This window comes from Cydia amplana, chromosome 14, assembly GCF_948474715.1.
Source record: "Cydia amplana chromosome 14, ilCydAmpl1.1, whole genome shotgun sequence".
NCBI lineage: Eukaryota > Metazoa > Arthropoda > Insecta > Lepidoptera > Tortricidae > Cydia > Cydia amplana.
In genome coordinates, this window is record NC_086082.1 from 7,717,447 (window position 1) to 7,731,544 (window position 14,098).

A 14,098-nucleotide genomic window follows, 5' to 3' on the forward strand; every position below is an offset into this window, starting at 1 on the left:
CCTGTATTAGAATGTCACAGTCTGTTCACTTTGAGAGTGAAATAGGATTGCTATCACAGAGCAAACCTATTCCAAAAAATAGTAACGTTCACTCTTTGAATCCGATCCTAGACAATGATAAAATTATTAGAGTTGGTGGACGTCTTGTAAATGCTCAAATACCACCTGATATGAAGTCTCCTATAATTTTACATCACAAGTGCAACTTAGCAAAGCTGATTGTAATTGATGCTCATTTGAGAACACTACATGGTAGAAATTCACTAACATTGAATCTTGTTCACCAAAAATATTGGATTCTAAGAGCGAAAAACTTGGTAAAAAAGATTTTGAGATTATGTAAACCTTGTTTTACCCAAACTGCCCAAACTATGACTCCGTTGATGGGTAATTTACCACAGTGCAGAGTCAATCCGTCACGGCCGTTTTTGACCAGCGGCGTAGACTTTTGTGGTCCATTTACGCTGAAACTGTACTCTGGTAAATGCACCAAAACTTGTAAAGTTTACATAAGTGTATTTTTGTGTATGGTTACCAAGGCCATTCACCTAGAATTAGTCAGTTCACTGTCCAGTGCTGCGTTTTTGGCAGCCTTCAAACGTTTTACTGCTCGACGTGGGCATTGTAAGACATCTGGAGTGATTGTGGGACTAATTTCGTAGGCGCGTCCAAAGAATTAGATCTCGCGTTCAAAAACATCAAATCAACTGTCGTTGAAGAAATCGCCCAACTGTTGGCTAATGACAGCACAACATGGCATTTCATTCCTCCTGGTGCCCCTCACTTTGGAGGATTGTGGGAGGCAGGAGTTAAGTCCGTAAAAGGACATTTGAAACGCGTCGTAGGTGAATCCTGTTTAACCTTCGAAGAGTTTTGCACTCTGACCACACAGGTCGAGGCTTGTGTTAACTCTCGGCCTCTTACGTTGATTAGTTCTACCGTTGACGAACTCCCGTTGACTCCTGGTCATTTTTTGATCGGCGAGGCACCGGTTACTATCCCTGAAGAAAGTTTCGTGGATACTCGACCTGACTATTTAAACCGATGGCAAAAGGTGCAACGTATGGTACAAAGTCTGTGGCGACGTTGACAATCTGAGCAGACTATGTTGCAACATCGATACAAATGGTCCCAGAATCACCCCGACATAAATGTTGGTACGGTTGTCTTAGTAAAAGATGATCGTTTACCTCCGGGTAAATGGCTTTTGGGACGAATTGTGGCGAAGCACCCAGGAGCAGACGGCGTAACGCGTGTAGTCTCCTTACAATTTAAGGATCGGGTGTTTAAGAGACCAGTTACTAAACTGTGCCCTCTGCCTGTAGCTGCTTCAGAGCCTTAGTTAAGTGATAGTCTATAGTCTTATTTTGTAGATCCTCACTCTATTTACGTTAAAAGGTTTGTGTTTTCCACGGTTTAAAGGACCCATATAGTCCTTGGGCCGCGGCAAGTTTAATAAAAAAATATCCAAATCTGGTTCCATTCATTCCACTAGCAACATTTACTTAACTACCCGTTTTTATTAATAAAAGTCTAATGATTAATGAGGGTGGATGAGAAAAATCAGATTTGACGTTAGTGATTAAGCAAAATTGTTCTCTCGCTGTTTCTTTTAATAAATTTTTGGGTTTTTAAAGTGTAGTTTTAACAGGTGATTACACGAAGTATCGTAAAAGTACCAAAAAGATACTGCGTGTATGCACAAATACTTTTTTGGGGAATAGACTAAAGACTTGTCTTGACAACTATAACATAGGGATTTAAAGGTGTGTGTACGACCTTTTAAATGACAAATAAAGGTACTGGAGTAGAAAAAATTAATTAAATCCTAAAACCGCAACTACATATTTAAATACTATATTTACTTTTATTCCACTTTAAACTTGGACACAGAATAAGTAATAGTAAGGCTTGGCCAAACACATAGCGCGACGCAGCGCCGCGTCCGCGCCGCGCGACCGCGGCACATGCTAACAGGTTACCGACGTCAAACAGTCTGCGTCCCGCCGGTATCACGCTCCGCTTCTGTCGCGCCCCGCGCCGCGCGGCCCCTCGCGTCCACGCGGCGCGTGCGCAGCGCTGCGCCGCGCGGACGCGGCGGCCCTCCGCGTCGCGCTGGGTCACATCAGTCGGATCGGACGTTAGGCAGCGAGCGGTGGCGCGCGCGATGAGGGCGTGTTGAGAGCGCGATCCGCGCGCGCCCTGTTTGAAGTAGTTTGAACAGGCATCACGCGGCGCTGCGTCGCGCTGTGTGTTTGGCCAAGCCTTTATCATACAGAACGGACACGCACCGCCCCGCCCCGATTCGGATTACCTCGCCCGCGACAGGCCGCGACATGAATGTGTGCGTAAGTCGCTCTACTGAGATTCCGTCAGGATTCCGTCAGAAACTCAATGACGCGTGTACAGACGTGCCGCGCACACATATAAACACAAATCATTTTTGATGTATGGCGTGTCCGCCCTGTGACTTGGATAAAGGTACAAGTTGAAACCCGGCGACGTGAGGCAACCGCAGACGACAAGTCGCTGCGTTTCTATAAAATACCATTCGAACAGCAACACGAAGTCGGGCGCGGCAGCACGTCACGGCGACTGAGCTACACCTCGCCGAACTCGACCGACCGCAGATCAGAAGTGCCGCTGACGTGACGTCAGAGCGAAGTATGTACGTGGTATGCAGTATACCTAGTACCTACTTAAAAATACATTAAACAGAACGTACTTATACACATGATAACAGTCAGTAGGTAATCAATATTTATGAAAATGCAAAATATAAAACAATGTAATAAGAGTTGGCAGGCCGCCCGTACTGGAACTCGTATCAAGGTAGAGAGAGATTTAGGCGCAATACCAAAGCGCAAGACATAAGGCCTTCAGCACAGGAGGCGTAGGCGTGAGCGTCGCGTAAAGGCCGAGCCACACCGGCTGCGTGTGCAGCACACTGCGTGGCGTGCGCTGCACACGCCACGCAGGTGCACGCTGCAGCTCAGTCATGCGTGCAGTAAAATAAAATACTCCTGCGACAGTACCTACATCATGTGACTCCCGTTGCAAATGGAAGCAGCTCACCTAATGCCGCCATTGCAATTATTACACATATAACATGCCTGGTTAATACCTAACATCGATTTGTTCCCACAGGCCAAATTATTTATATAAGACGTATTTTTTTGTAATCTTTGTGCTATGTTGTAAATATACATTCGTATTGACGAAAGATTTTAATTAGTTTTTCTTTTATCACTGAATCCATATTAAAAACCAGCACGCGCACCGACCGAGTTGTAAATAAATACAAGCGAGCTGCGCGTGTACACGCACAGCACCTATGCAGCACCGAGCTGTGCGTGTCCGAACCTGCTCGGTTCGCCCTCTCATAGGGATCGCAGTTAAACACAACGTCATCACTGCACGCAACGAAGCGACGTTGCCGCTCCGCTGCGTGGACGCGTGCACGCAGTACGCAGCCGGTTTGTCTCGTCGGAGCTGCGTTGCGTGCAAGTCACGCGTACGCGCACGTCACGCACACGTCACGCAAGCGGTGTGTCCTCTCTTATGTGTTTTCGTATTCTACAACGCAGCGGGACGCGTACGTGTACGTGCACGTCACGCACACGCATCCGGTGTGGCTTGGCCTTAAGTGTGGCGTGTTACGCGAGGCGTAGAGTTCTGGGCACCAAGCGTCGCGTGAGCGTGATCGTTCTGTTTGCAGCATACAAGTTCTTGAAGTTCTTCACGCTTACGCCTGTCGTGATGACGATAGAGATCTCATACGATACGCTACGCTACGACTACGCTTCGTGTGCGGTTACGCTCACGCCCCGCCTGGTTAACGCGCCTGTGTGCCGACGGAACCTTTCAAGTTAAATATAATAATTTAAGTATAAAGATAGCATTCGGCAAGACGCTGCCGCGGCCCGGCGGCCGCGACCGACCGCCGCCGCCGAACGTGACAGCTGGGCAGCGCGGCCGTAAGCATTCGGATAGGCGCGACCGGGCGGCGACTGCCGACTGCCACGTGCAGTAGTCACACAGGAGTCAGTGCTAGCAGTTGTGCGATTCGGTCGTATTATTTAAAATAACGATGTCTGACAATTTAAATATATGAAAGCGAAGGAATTTAGTTCCAATTTTCCTTCCTGTGCCGACGGAAAATCAATTAAAACAAATAGCGGAAGATTTTTGGCATCGATGGCAAACATGTACGCATGAAATGTCCGAAAAAGAGCGGATCTATGTTTTTCAACTACAAAGACAGTTATTCGACTGTGCTATTGGCAATTGTAGACGCACATGGCAAATTTATTGCGGTTGATGTGGACTCGTATGGAAAGGAAGGAGACAGTGGCATATTTAAAAAGTCAGTTATGGGAAAAAATTACTTCTGGTCAATTGAATGTGCCTAAATACTAGGGCTTCCAAATACCGGACTTCTCACAATACCGGTATTAATACCGAAACTGTCTTCATCAATACCGGGATCCCGGGATCCCGGTATTGGATATGAATCGCTTGAAAATATATAGTTTTATTAAAAGGGGAATTAGAAAGGCTCACTGGAATACCAGATATGTCCTAAAAGCTAGTACAACAATAAACAATCAATGCCGCCATCTGCAATAATTTTATTTCACACTCCAGGTTGGCAATAATTTGATCCAATTTGTTGACTTCATCTCACCAGTCACATTTGTAGTCCAACTTAACCAACCAGACAACATTTTTACAAATTTCCGTCAAATTGGTTTGCCATTATTACAGTTATCCTTGCTCTTTCGTTTTATTATTTGATAAAATTATAAGAACTAATGATGTTAATGTTAATGTCACTATCATCATATTCATCACTTCATCATAACTTCAGGATTCATCCACCACCAACCACCAAATATTTATCTGACGCATTAGGCAACGATCTTGTTTCAATAATAAAATGCGGGCTAGAGACCAGTTAGAGTTAGACCAAGTAAAGTCTGCAACGATTTTGATAGCATACGCAGTACGCAGTGCAAGTGTTATTTATACGTCATAATTTCACAGAAGTTTGACGTTTAATATAACACTTGCACTGCGCGTGCTATCAAAATTGTTGCAGACTTTTCTTGGTCTAACTCTAGATGCGTCTGACGTTTAGTAAGCTTTTTGATACAGCCGAATATAATGGATTTAAAGGGTTTATACTGCGCATTTCCCTCATTTTTAAAAATACCGGGATCCCGGTATTGCCTTTAAAAATACCGGTATTGAAACATGCGTTTAAAAAGACGGGATCCCGGTATTGGAAGCCCTACTAAATACTCGTCGTTTTCTTCGCAAGACGCACGGGCAGCGCTGCCATACCGCTACGGGAGCGGCTCGGCGGCGCGGCCGAGGTCGCGCGCAGGCCACGCCCCCCGGCCGCGCCGCTCTGCCGCCTGCATCGGACGGTGTGTCATACAAATTCCTCTAAAGGCCGAGCCACACCGGCTGCGTGTGCAGCACGCTGCGTGGCGTGCGCTGCACACGCCACGCAGGTGCACGCTGCAGCTCAGTCATGCGTGCAGTAAAATAAAATACTCCTGCGACAGTACCTACATCATGTGACTCCCGTTGCAAATGGAAGCAGCTCACCTAATGCCGCCATTGCAATTATTACACATATAACATGCCTGGTTAATACCTAACATCGATTTGTTCCCACAGGCCAAATTATTTATATAAGACGTATTTTTTTGTAATCTTTGTGCTATGTTGTAAATATACATTCGTATTGACGAAAGATTTTAATTAGTTTTTCTTTTATCACTGAATCCATATTAAAAACCAGCACGCGCACCGACCGAGTTGTAAATAAATACAAGCGAGCTGCGCGTGTACACGCACAGCACCTATGCAGCACCGAGCTGTGCGTGTCCGAACCTGCTCGGTTCGCCCTCTCATAGGGATCGCAGTTAAACACAACGTCATCACTGCACGCAACGAAGCGACGTTGCCGCTCCGCTGCGTGGACGCGTGCACGCAGTACGCAGCCGGTTTGTCTCGTCGGAGCTGCGTTGCGTGCAAGTCACGCGTACGCGCACGTCACGCACACGTCACGCAAGCGGTGTGTCCTCTCTTATGTGTTTTCGTATTCTACAACGCAGCGGGACGCGTACGTGTACGTGCACGTCACGCACACGCATCCGGTGTGGCTTGGCCTCATGTAAAAAGATGCAAGTCTCGCAACGCAAGTCTTCAACTAGTACACCAAACGAACACCAAAAATTGTCAATCGGGGGAAATAACACATGTGTAAGTCAATTTTAGCATGGGTGTAGGTAATGGTGTAGTAAACAAGATACTAAAAGTACCGGGGGGTGGAGGTGAAGCTAACGGGTAGGGGGGGTTTTAAGGTCCCTTTTTTATAGTTTTTCGTAAATAACTCTTAAGGCTCCGTCACACAGGCGCGTTTTGCTGGCGGGGTGTGAGCGGGGCGCGACGTGAGCTCCTCGCTCGTCTATTTCTTGTCAATAATATAATTTGGTTGCCATTGTAGAGAAGCGGCTTTGAGGTTCGATGACCTCAGATATTACCTATAGCAATGCGTCGGGTATTGGCATTTTTCAGCAAACCAATGGCAGATTTATTGCATACGACTAAACCAAATGAAGATTATTCTAGTTAGGAAAGACTTGATGAGATGAGAGTAACTTTGGTATAATAGCAGGCTACTTGGATTTGCAATATCGGTCGATGTACGGTTATTTATAATATTGGCTAGGCCCCCCGACCAGAACTGAAATTATCAAATTAGTTTTTCTGAATGCAAATACAGTTCTCTACCAAACTTCTATTCTCGTATTGACTAGGTATTTTTGGGAATATTCAATCACTTCCATAAGGTACCTTTTCTACTAAACTTTGAAACGACATTACTAGGCTTATAACTTACTTAACAAAAATAGAAGCAGATGACATTAATAATAATTAACATTACATATTATGTAGTGGGTGGTTTGAAAATGTGATGTCTACCCTAAACTTTTTCATACACTTTTCGTCGGGTATACAAATCTGTATAAAATAAATTTCGCGATAGACCCGTCTATAAATGTGAGTTAATATGTGTTCAAAACGCGAAAGTTTTAAAAATAATTCAAATAATTTGGGACTCGCATTTTACGAGTATACGCGTTACCATACCTTCCCGAAAAAAATGAATCTTTCGCGAAATTCTCGCAAGGTTACACGGTGTAGCACGGTCTCAGGAGTCTGAGGAAGACCGCGGTGAGAGACTCAATGGCGCTCTAGCCGAGCAGGCCGCTTCGTTTTCGGCTGAAACGCAAGTAGGAATTGCAATCCGGACTGGTTTTGAATCCGGCCAGATCTGGCCGGATTTTGGCCTCAATCCGGCCGGATTGGTATTGCGGATGAAAAATTCATCAAGTTATTATGTTTTTAGCGTTATATGCGAAGTTAAGGATATTTTTAATGGGTTGATAAAACGACAGTTTTAAGTTTAAAAAACCAACGCTTTTTATTTCGTAATTTTCGTAAATATCTACCTACAACTCCCACAAAAAGGTGCTTTCAATTAAACCATTTTAAGGCTTCGGCATACAGGCGCATTTTCCGCGCGGGGCGTGAGCGTTTTGTATGTAAAAACGGCGCGCCCCGCTCACGCCCCGTCCGGAAAACGCGCCTGTGTGACGAAGCCTTTAGTCTGAGCAAAAAAAAACAAATAACGTGCATACTGTATGTGTATACCTAATATACCTATACAAGTATACATTAAAGGCCGAGCCACACCGGCTGCGTGTGCAGCACGCTGCGTGGCGTGCGCTGCGTGACGTGCGCAGCACCCCTGTCACACCGGGTGACGCGCACGTCACGCAGCGCACGCCACGCAGTGTGCTGCACACGCCACGCAGGCCGACGCTGCAGCTCTGCGTGCAGGCTGCGTACACATTCGCCGCCATTTCCGTACTATTCCCTAGGGCATCTAGACGACTAGCAATGTTTGACAGCAGTTCATCGGATGAAGAGGAGGCACTCCTCTTACTTTTAACGCAAAATACTCGTGCGAAACCTAAAAGAGTGTGGATTCACGAAATCAATGGAAAAAGAGGGGAACATAGTGAATATCATAACCTATGCCGTGAACTTGAGTCTCACGAAGATCGTTTTTACTGGTATTTCCACATGTCAAGAGATTCTTTTGAAGAGTTACATGTTTTAGTGAGACCTCATATATTAAAAAATGATTCCAAATGAACCGACGAGTCAAAACTTGCCCGAAAATGTACAATTAACGAGTCAAAGCTTGGAAGGCGGTGCATTAATGCCTTTACGTCGTACAAATGCAAGGTCACCTAATGCCGCAATAGCAATTAGGGAAAAATTTGTCTCCTATTTTAATCGAGATAATCGGGAATAAAATTATACGACGCACGCACAAAATACACAAGACAAGTAGTATAGCACAATAGAAACCATAAACTTACCGTCTACTCCAATTGCGACACCAATTTGTTCCCATAACAAGTTTTTATAGGACGAATTTTTGTAATCTTTGTGTTTTTGGTTATAAATACATTCGTATTTGCGCACTAGTTCAATAAGTTTTTCTTTTATTTCGCAATCCATTATAAAAACCACCACGCGCACCGGTCGAGTTGTAAATAAATACAAGAGAGCTGTGCGTGTACACGCACAGCACCTACGCAGCACCGAGCTGTGCGTGTCCGAACCTGCTCGGTTCGCCGTCTCATAGGGAACGCCGGTAAATACAACGTCATCACTGCACGCAACGAAGCGACGTTGCCGCTCCGCTGCGTGGACGCGTGCACGCAGTACGCAGCCGGTTTGTCTCGTCGGAGCTGCGTTGCGTGCAAGTCACGCGTACGCGCACGTCACGCACACGTCACGCAAGCGGTGTGTCCTCTCTTATGTGTTTTCGTATTCTACAACGCAGCGGGACGCGTACGTGTACGTGCACGTCACGCACACGCATCCGGTGTGGCTTGGCCTTTATACTATTCACACAAAACATTTTCCCGCTTTATTTAGGAGCATAATAATTAATAACAAAATAACATATTCTATTTACTTTAAATTCGACAAATATTTAACTTGACTGCTGAATGAAATCTTAAAATGTGACATCCCACGGTCAAAGGTACCTTATGGCGGGTATGGAGTTATGCATATCCCAGTAATCTACAATAAATAAGCTATCTGAAGTATTTTAGGATGTACTGGCTATCTAGGAACTTCTAGAAGGGAGAGAAAGCACAAGACGCGTCCACTTGGTAACAACCATTTATTGAAAGAGAGCGTTGATATGTAGGTATACATTAATCTGTCGCCGAGAATTGGTTCTACCCTCTTACCTAATTATACTCATATATTACACCTCCACCCTTATTTCTAACATACATTAATCGGATAAAAAGTATTTAGTCGATCTCGAAACCATATCTTTTTACAAGCGGTAACTTGTCTCTAGGTCTCAGTGTGGGCCGGGGAAGGTTGACCGGGGGGTCGGTGGGTTCCGACCTATTTGGTCGGGGTGGTGAGGAAGCTGCCACCGCTGCCCCACCAGATTCCTCAGAGCATTGATCTTGAACCGTTACACTAGATGTGCCGTTGCTCTCACTCCCCAAACCGTCCGACTCTTGGGTTGGTGATGATGGAGACGGATCCTCATATGTGCTCATCCAGCGACTTTTAATTTGATCCACATGTCTATGAATGGGTGAACCGTTTTCCGCCGTAACTATATAATTACGTGAACTTGTTTTTTCCTGAATTCTGCCATCTAACCATCTCTTACCCCCACTATAGTTCCTATACCATACATTTTCCCCCACGTTAAATTCCCTGGATGTACCGCCAGCGTAAGCTACTTGCTTTATCTGCCTATCTTTGACTCTGTCTTCTACCGATCCATCCTTTAACAAATCTAGTCTGGAACGAAGTTTCCTACGCTGCAGTAGCTCTGTCGGTGATACCCCTGTGGTACCATAGTAACATATTCTACATTTCGATACGCTAGAAGGTAAGCCTGCAACGCTGCATCTATATCGCCACCATCCCGCATGGCCTTTTTAATTGCCCGCTTGCACAACTTGACCGCCGCCTCAGCCGCCCCGTTGGAAGCTGGATGGTATGCGGCCGCAAAGGTGACCTTGACCCTATTATGTGACATAAAACTATTATACTCGTGGCTCGTAAAGGGTGGTCCGTTATCTGAAACTACTTCTCGTGGTAAACCGAAACGCGCGAATGTCTCTCTTAATACCTTAACTACGGATTTCGCCGTGGTCGACTGCATTTGGAAAACCTCTAACCATTTAGAAGTGGAATCGATAAGAATCAAAAAAGTCCTACCCTGTATGGGTCCCAAAAAATCGATGTGTAATCTGGTCCAGACATCCGCCAAGTACCGCCAGGGCTGCGGCGGCGCGCGCGGCGGCGCCGAGCTCTCCGCCGCGCACGTGCCGCAGCTCCTGCAGGTGCGCTCCACGTCCGCGTCGATGCCCGGCCACCACATGACACTGCGCGCCATACTTTTCATTTTTACAATACCCATGTGTCCCACATGCAGCTCCCGTAATAATTTTTCGCGCAATGCTTCTGGGATTACTAACCGGTAGCCCCAAACCATGCAGCCCCTATCCATATACAGTTCGTTTCGTCGTAAAAAGTACGGTTGGACCTCCCTATCGTTTACTGATGATGGCCACCCGGCCTGTAAATAACTTACTATCTGCCTTAATATAGGATCTTTTTCTGTGCTAACCTGAACCATTTTTTTATCTATGGGTAAAAAATCTTGAACAAAATTCAAATACGTAACTTCTTTCGCTAAACTGACCGATGTTTTTACCGGTAAACGGGACAGGGCGTCTGCCGCGTTATTCTCACTGCGCACATATTCAATATTAAAATTATATCCGGCTAGCAATACCGCCCATCGTTGAAGTCGACTAGCTGCCATTACTGGTATTCCTTTTTTTTCGCCAAAAATAGATACCAGAGGCTTGTGGTCGGTCCGTAAAGTGAACTCCCTACCATATAAATATTGGTGGAATTTTCTCACCCCAAATATTATACTTAATGCTTCACGTTCAATTTGCGAATAGCCCTTCTCTGCTGCATTGAGTGTTCGTGACGCGTACGCTACCGGCCGCTCGCCGTCCGGCGTAATGTGAGACACCACAGCGCCTACTCCCAAACTACTAGCGTCACATGTAAGAACCACCGGCAGATCGAGGGAATAATGAGCTAGGACTTCACTAGACATTAATATTTCTTTTTCCCAAACATGCAATGAAATGTCGTCGCTCCGGGCGTTATATCAGGCTTCGAAGTATCACGTTTAGGGCGGAGCAACTCCAGAGAACTGTAAAGGAATTTCATACGAAATTGAAGGCCTTGGCCGGGAAGTAATTTTTTTTTAAATTCTAATGTAAACATGGGGTCTGTGTCCATGAACAGGCTAAACAGCCGAATTATATATATTTTTTTTTTTAGTGAATGAATGGTTATCGGACCAAAATATCCGTGTTAACGCCTGTTATACACGAACGTACTGATATTAAGAATACGAATTTGTATGATTCAATGTGTTGATGAATAAATTTAAAATTTTGTCTATACGTAAGTCACCAGAGACCATAGACAATATTTAAAATCCTCTGCATTTATTTTATTTATAGAAATTGAGATTCTTATTATCAGATTGTGTATAATGGCCCTAATAAGGTCTATTCGAACACTACACACGCGAAATACGGACGACTTCCGTAAAAAAAAAACAATTATGGCGGGATTGGAAGGAAAATTAAAAAACTTTTGTTGTGAAGTTGGATTTCTATTATAAAGATTATAAATTTGTGTTTTTAGTGGTGTATTTTTTTATTTCATTGCATGTTTGAGAAAAGCACTATACATGCCTAGCCGTGAAAAGGTCTTGCCGGCTTCGTATCACTATCCGGCCTCCCTACGGTCGGCCGGCTATACCTACTCACCCGGCAAGCCCTTCTTTCCCGGCGTCTGCAGTAATGTACTATTATTCTCCTAAACGCCTCACTACACTCCTGGTTCCAATGAAAAGTAACCCCCTTCTTTAGTAACTTGTAATTGTACTAATACAATACTCACACCGTTTTTTCTATATTATATAAAGCTGCAACACGACTGACTGATGATCAATTGATCTCCCGGAAGGGGGTTCGGGGGGTATTTGACTATGGTACGGTCGTATAGAGGGCGGCTCGGTGACCTCCAGAAAAATCTGACATTTGGTCTACCGCTCTCGGTCAGAAAAATGTTTGACGGCCCGGCCAAACGGTGAGACCTAGGTGGGGGGTACTCGACCAAATGTCATAGAGGGACCCTGGCAGTTTTTGAAGCCGCCATTTTTTTTTCAAACGGGCCGACTTTTTTTTTTTTAATTTTTTCAAGTTTGTCCTAGCGCGCTGAAATTTTGCTCCCGGAAACTCCGGGTCCCCTAGATTCCTATGAAGAAAAATTTTTTTGAAAAATGTTTCAATTGCGGAAAATCTGGTCACTTTTATTTTGTATGGCAACTTTTAAACGGTGCCAGATAGGTGGGGGGTGCTCGACCAAATGTCATAGAGGGCCCCAAGACAAAACAAACTGCATTAAAAAAAATTCAAAATGGCCGACTTTTTTTTTTTAATTTTTTCAAGTTGGTCCGAGCGCGCTGAGATTTGGCATGGCGGGAGATAGAGGCCTAAAGATTCGTATGATAAAAAAATTTTTTGGAAAAGTCCCAAGATGGCGGAGAAAATAGCAATTTTATATTTGTATGGCAGCTCTAAAACGGTGCGAGATGGGTGGGGGGTGCTCGACCAAATATCATAGAGGGCCCCGAGACAAAACAAACTGCATTAAAAAAAATTTAAAATGGCCGACTTTTTTTTTTTTTTTTTTTTAAGTTGGTCCGAGCGCGCTGAGATTTGGCACGCGGCGAGCCTGGGGGCCCAAGATTACAATGTAAAAAAATTCTTTGGAAAAGTCCAAAACGGCGCGGGCAGGGGCAAAAGTCAAATTTCCAAGTAGGTTAAGCGAGCCCGAAGGGCGAGCTTCAGGCTGGGAGGCCGAAGGCCGACCCCGCGACGGGCCGTCAGGCCCGGAGCTTCACCCCGGACGTCCAAGCGTGTCTTACCCCCAGTAATTTTGGGCGAGGCCGAAGGCCTCGCCGCGGGAATGACGAACAAAGCAAAATCCTATAAAAAAAGTGTGTTAAGCGAGCCCGAAGGGCGAGCTTCAGGCCGGGAGGCCGAAGGCCGACCCCGGCGGAGGGCCGAAGGCCCGGAGCCTTCACCCCGACTCCCAAGCGTGCAACCCTCAGTAATTTAAAGCGAGGCCGAAGGCCGAGCTGCGTGAATGCAGTGCTTCCAAGCGTTCTACCAAGTCAACTGTCTTGATAAGCGAGCCGTCGGGCCGAAGGCCCGGCGGCGAAGCGTCGAGGCTCGCGAAGGCCGAAGGCCGAGCTCCGCGTAGGGCCGAAGGCCCGAAGCGTCAAACGAGAGGGGGAAGTTGGATCTTAAACAGGACCCAATAGTAAAAGTGGCTTAGACAAGCGAAACGGCGGGCCGAAGGCCGTAGGCCGTAGGCCCGACGTGAGCTTTCAAGACACTTTTACTATTGGGTCGTGTTTAAGCTTCAACTTCCCGCTTACGCTCCCAAGCAAAACCAACCCTCCCAAGTGATTTAAATAAGCGAAGCGGCGGGCCGAAGGCCCGACGCTGAGCTTCGAAACCCAGCGAAGGCCGAAGGCCGAGCTCCGCGTAGGGCCGAAGGCCCGGAGCGTCCCATACGAATCTCCAAGCACGCGAGGCTGAAGGCCGAGCTGCGGGAATGAAGTGCTCGCATGCGGACCTTTTCTTTCTAGCAAAAGTACGACTTTATTTCTTTTTCCCTTTGGAAAACGAAACTACAGCACAAACAACAACACCAACAACAACACAACAACAACAATACAACAAACAACACGCACACCGCGGGGCCCTCGGGCCCCGCGCACAGGGCAAAATCTAGTTACAAGTTACTAAAGAAGGGGGTTACTTTTCATTGGAACCAGGAGTGTAGTGAAGGAGGC

At 45.9% G+C, this 14,098-nt stretch overlaps 2 protein-coding genes across 6 annotated transcripts in view; one reads left to right on the forward strand and one right to left on the reverse strand.

Annotated features, from left to right (window-relative positions):
- LOC134654010 (protein split ends) overlaps positions 1–14,098 on the forward strand; it is a 123,006-nt gene that overhangs the window by 61,166 nt on the left and 47,742 nt on the right. The gene's annotated exons all lie outside the window — the stretch shown is intronic.
- On the reverse strand, positions 9,677–12,111 carry LOC134654006 (uncharacterized protein K02A2.6-like). Its single transcript, XM_063509375.1, has 2 exons — positions 12,039–12,111; positions 9,677–11,280 (listed from the first exon to the last, which is right to left on the reverse strand). The coding sequence occupies exon 2, from the start codon at positions 11,270–11,272 to the stop codon at positions 9,929–9,931; it is 1,344 nt and encodes a 447-aa protein (XP_063365445.1). The 5' UTR covers positions 11,273–11,280; positions 12,039–12,111; the 3' UTR covers positions 9,677–9,928.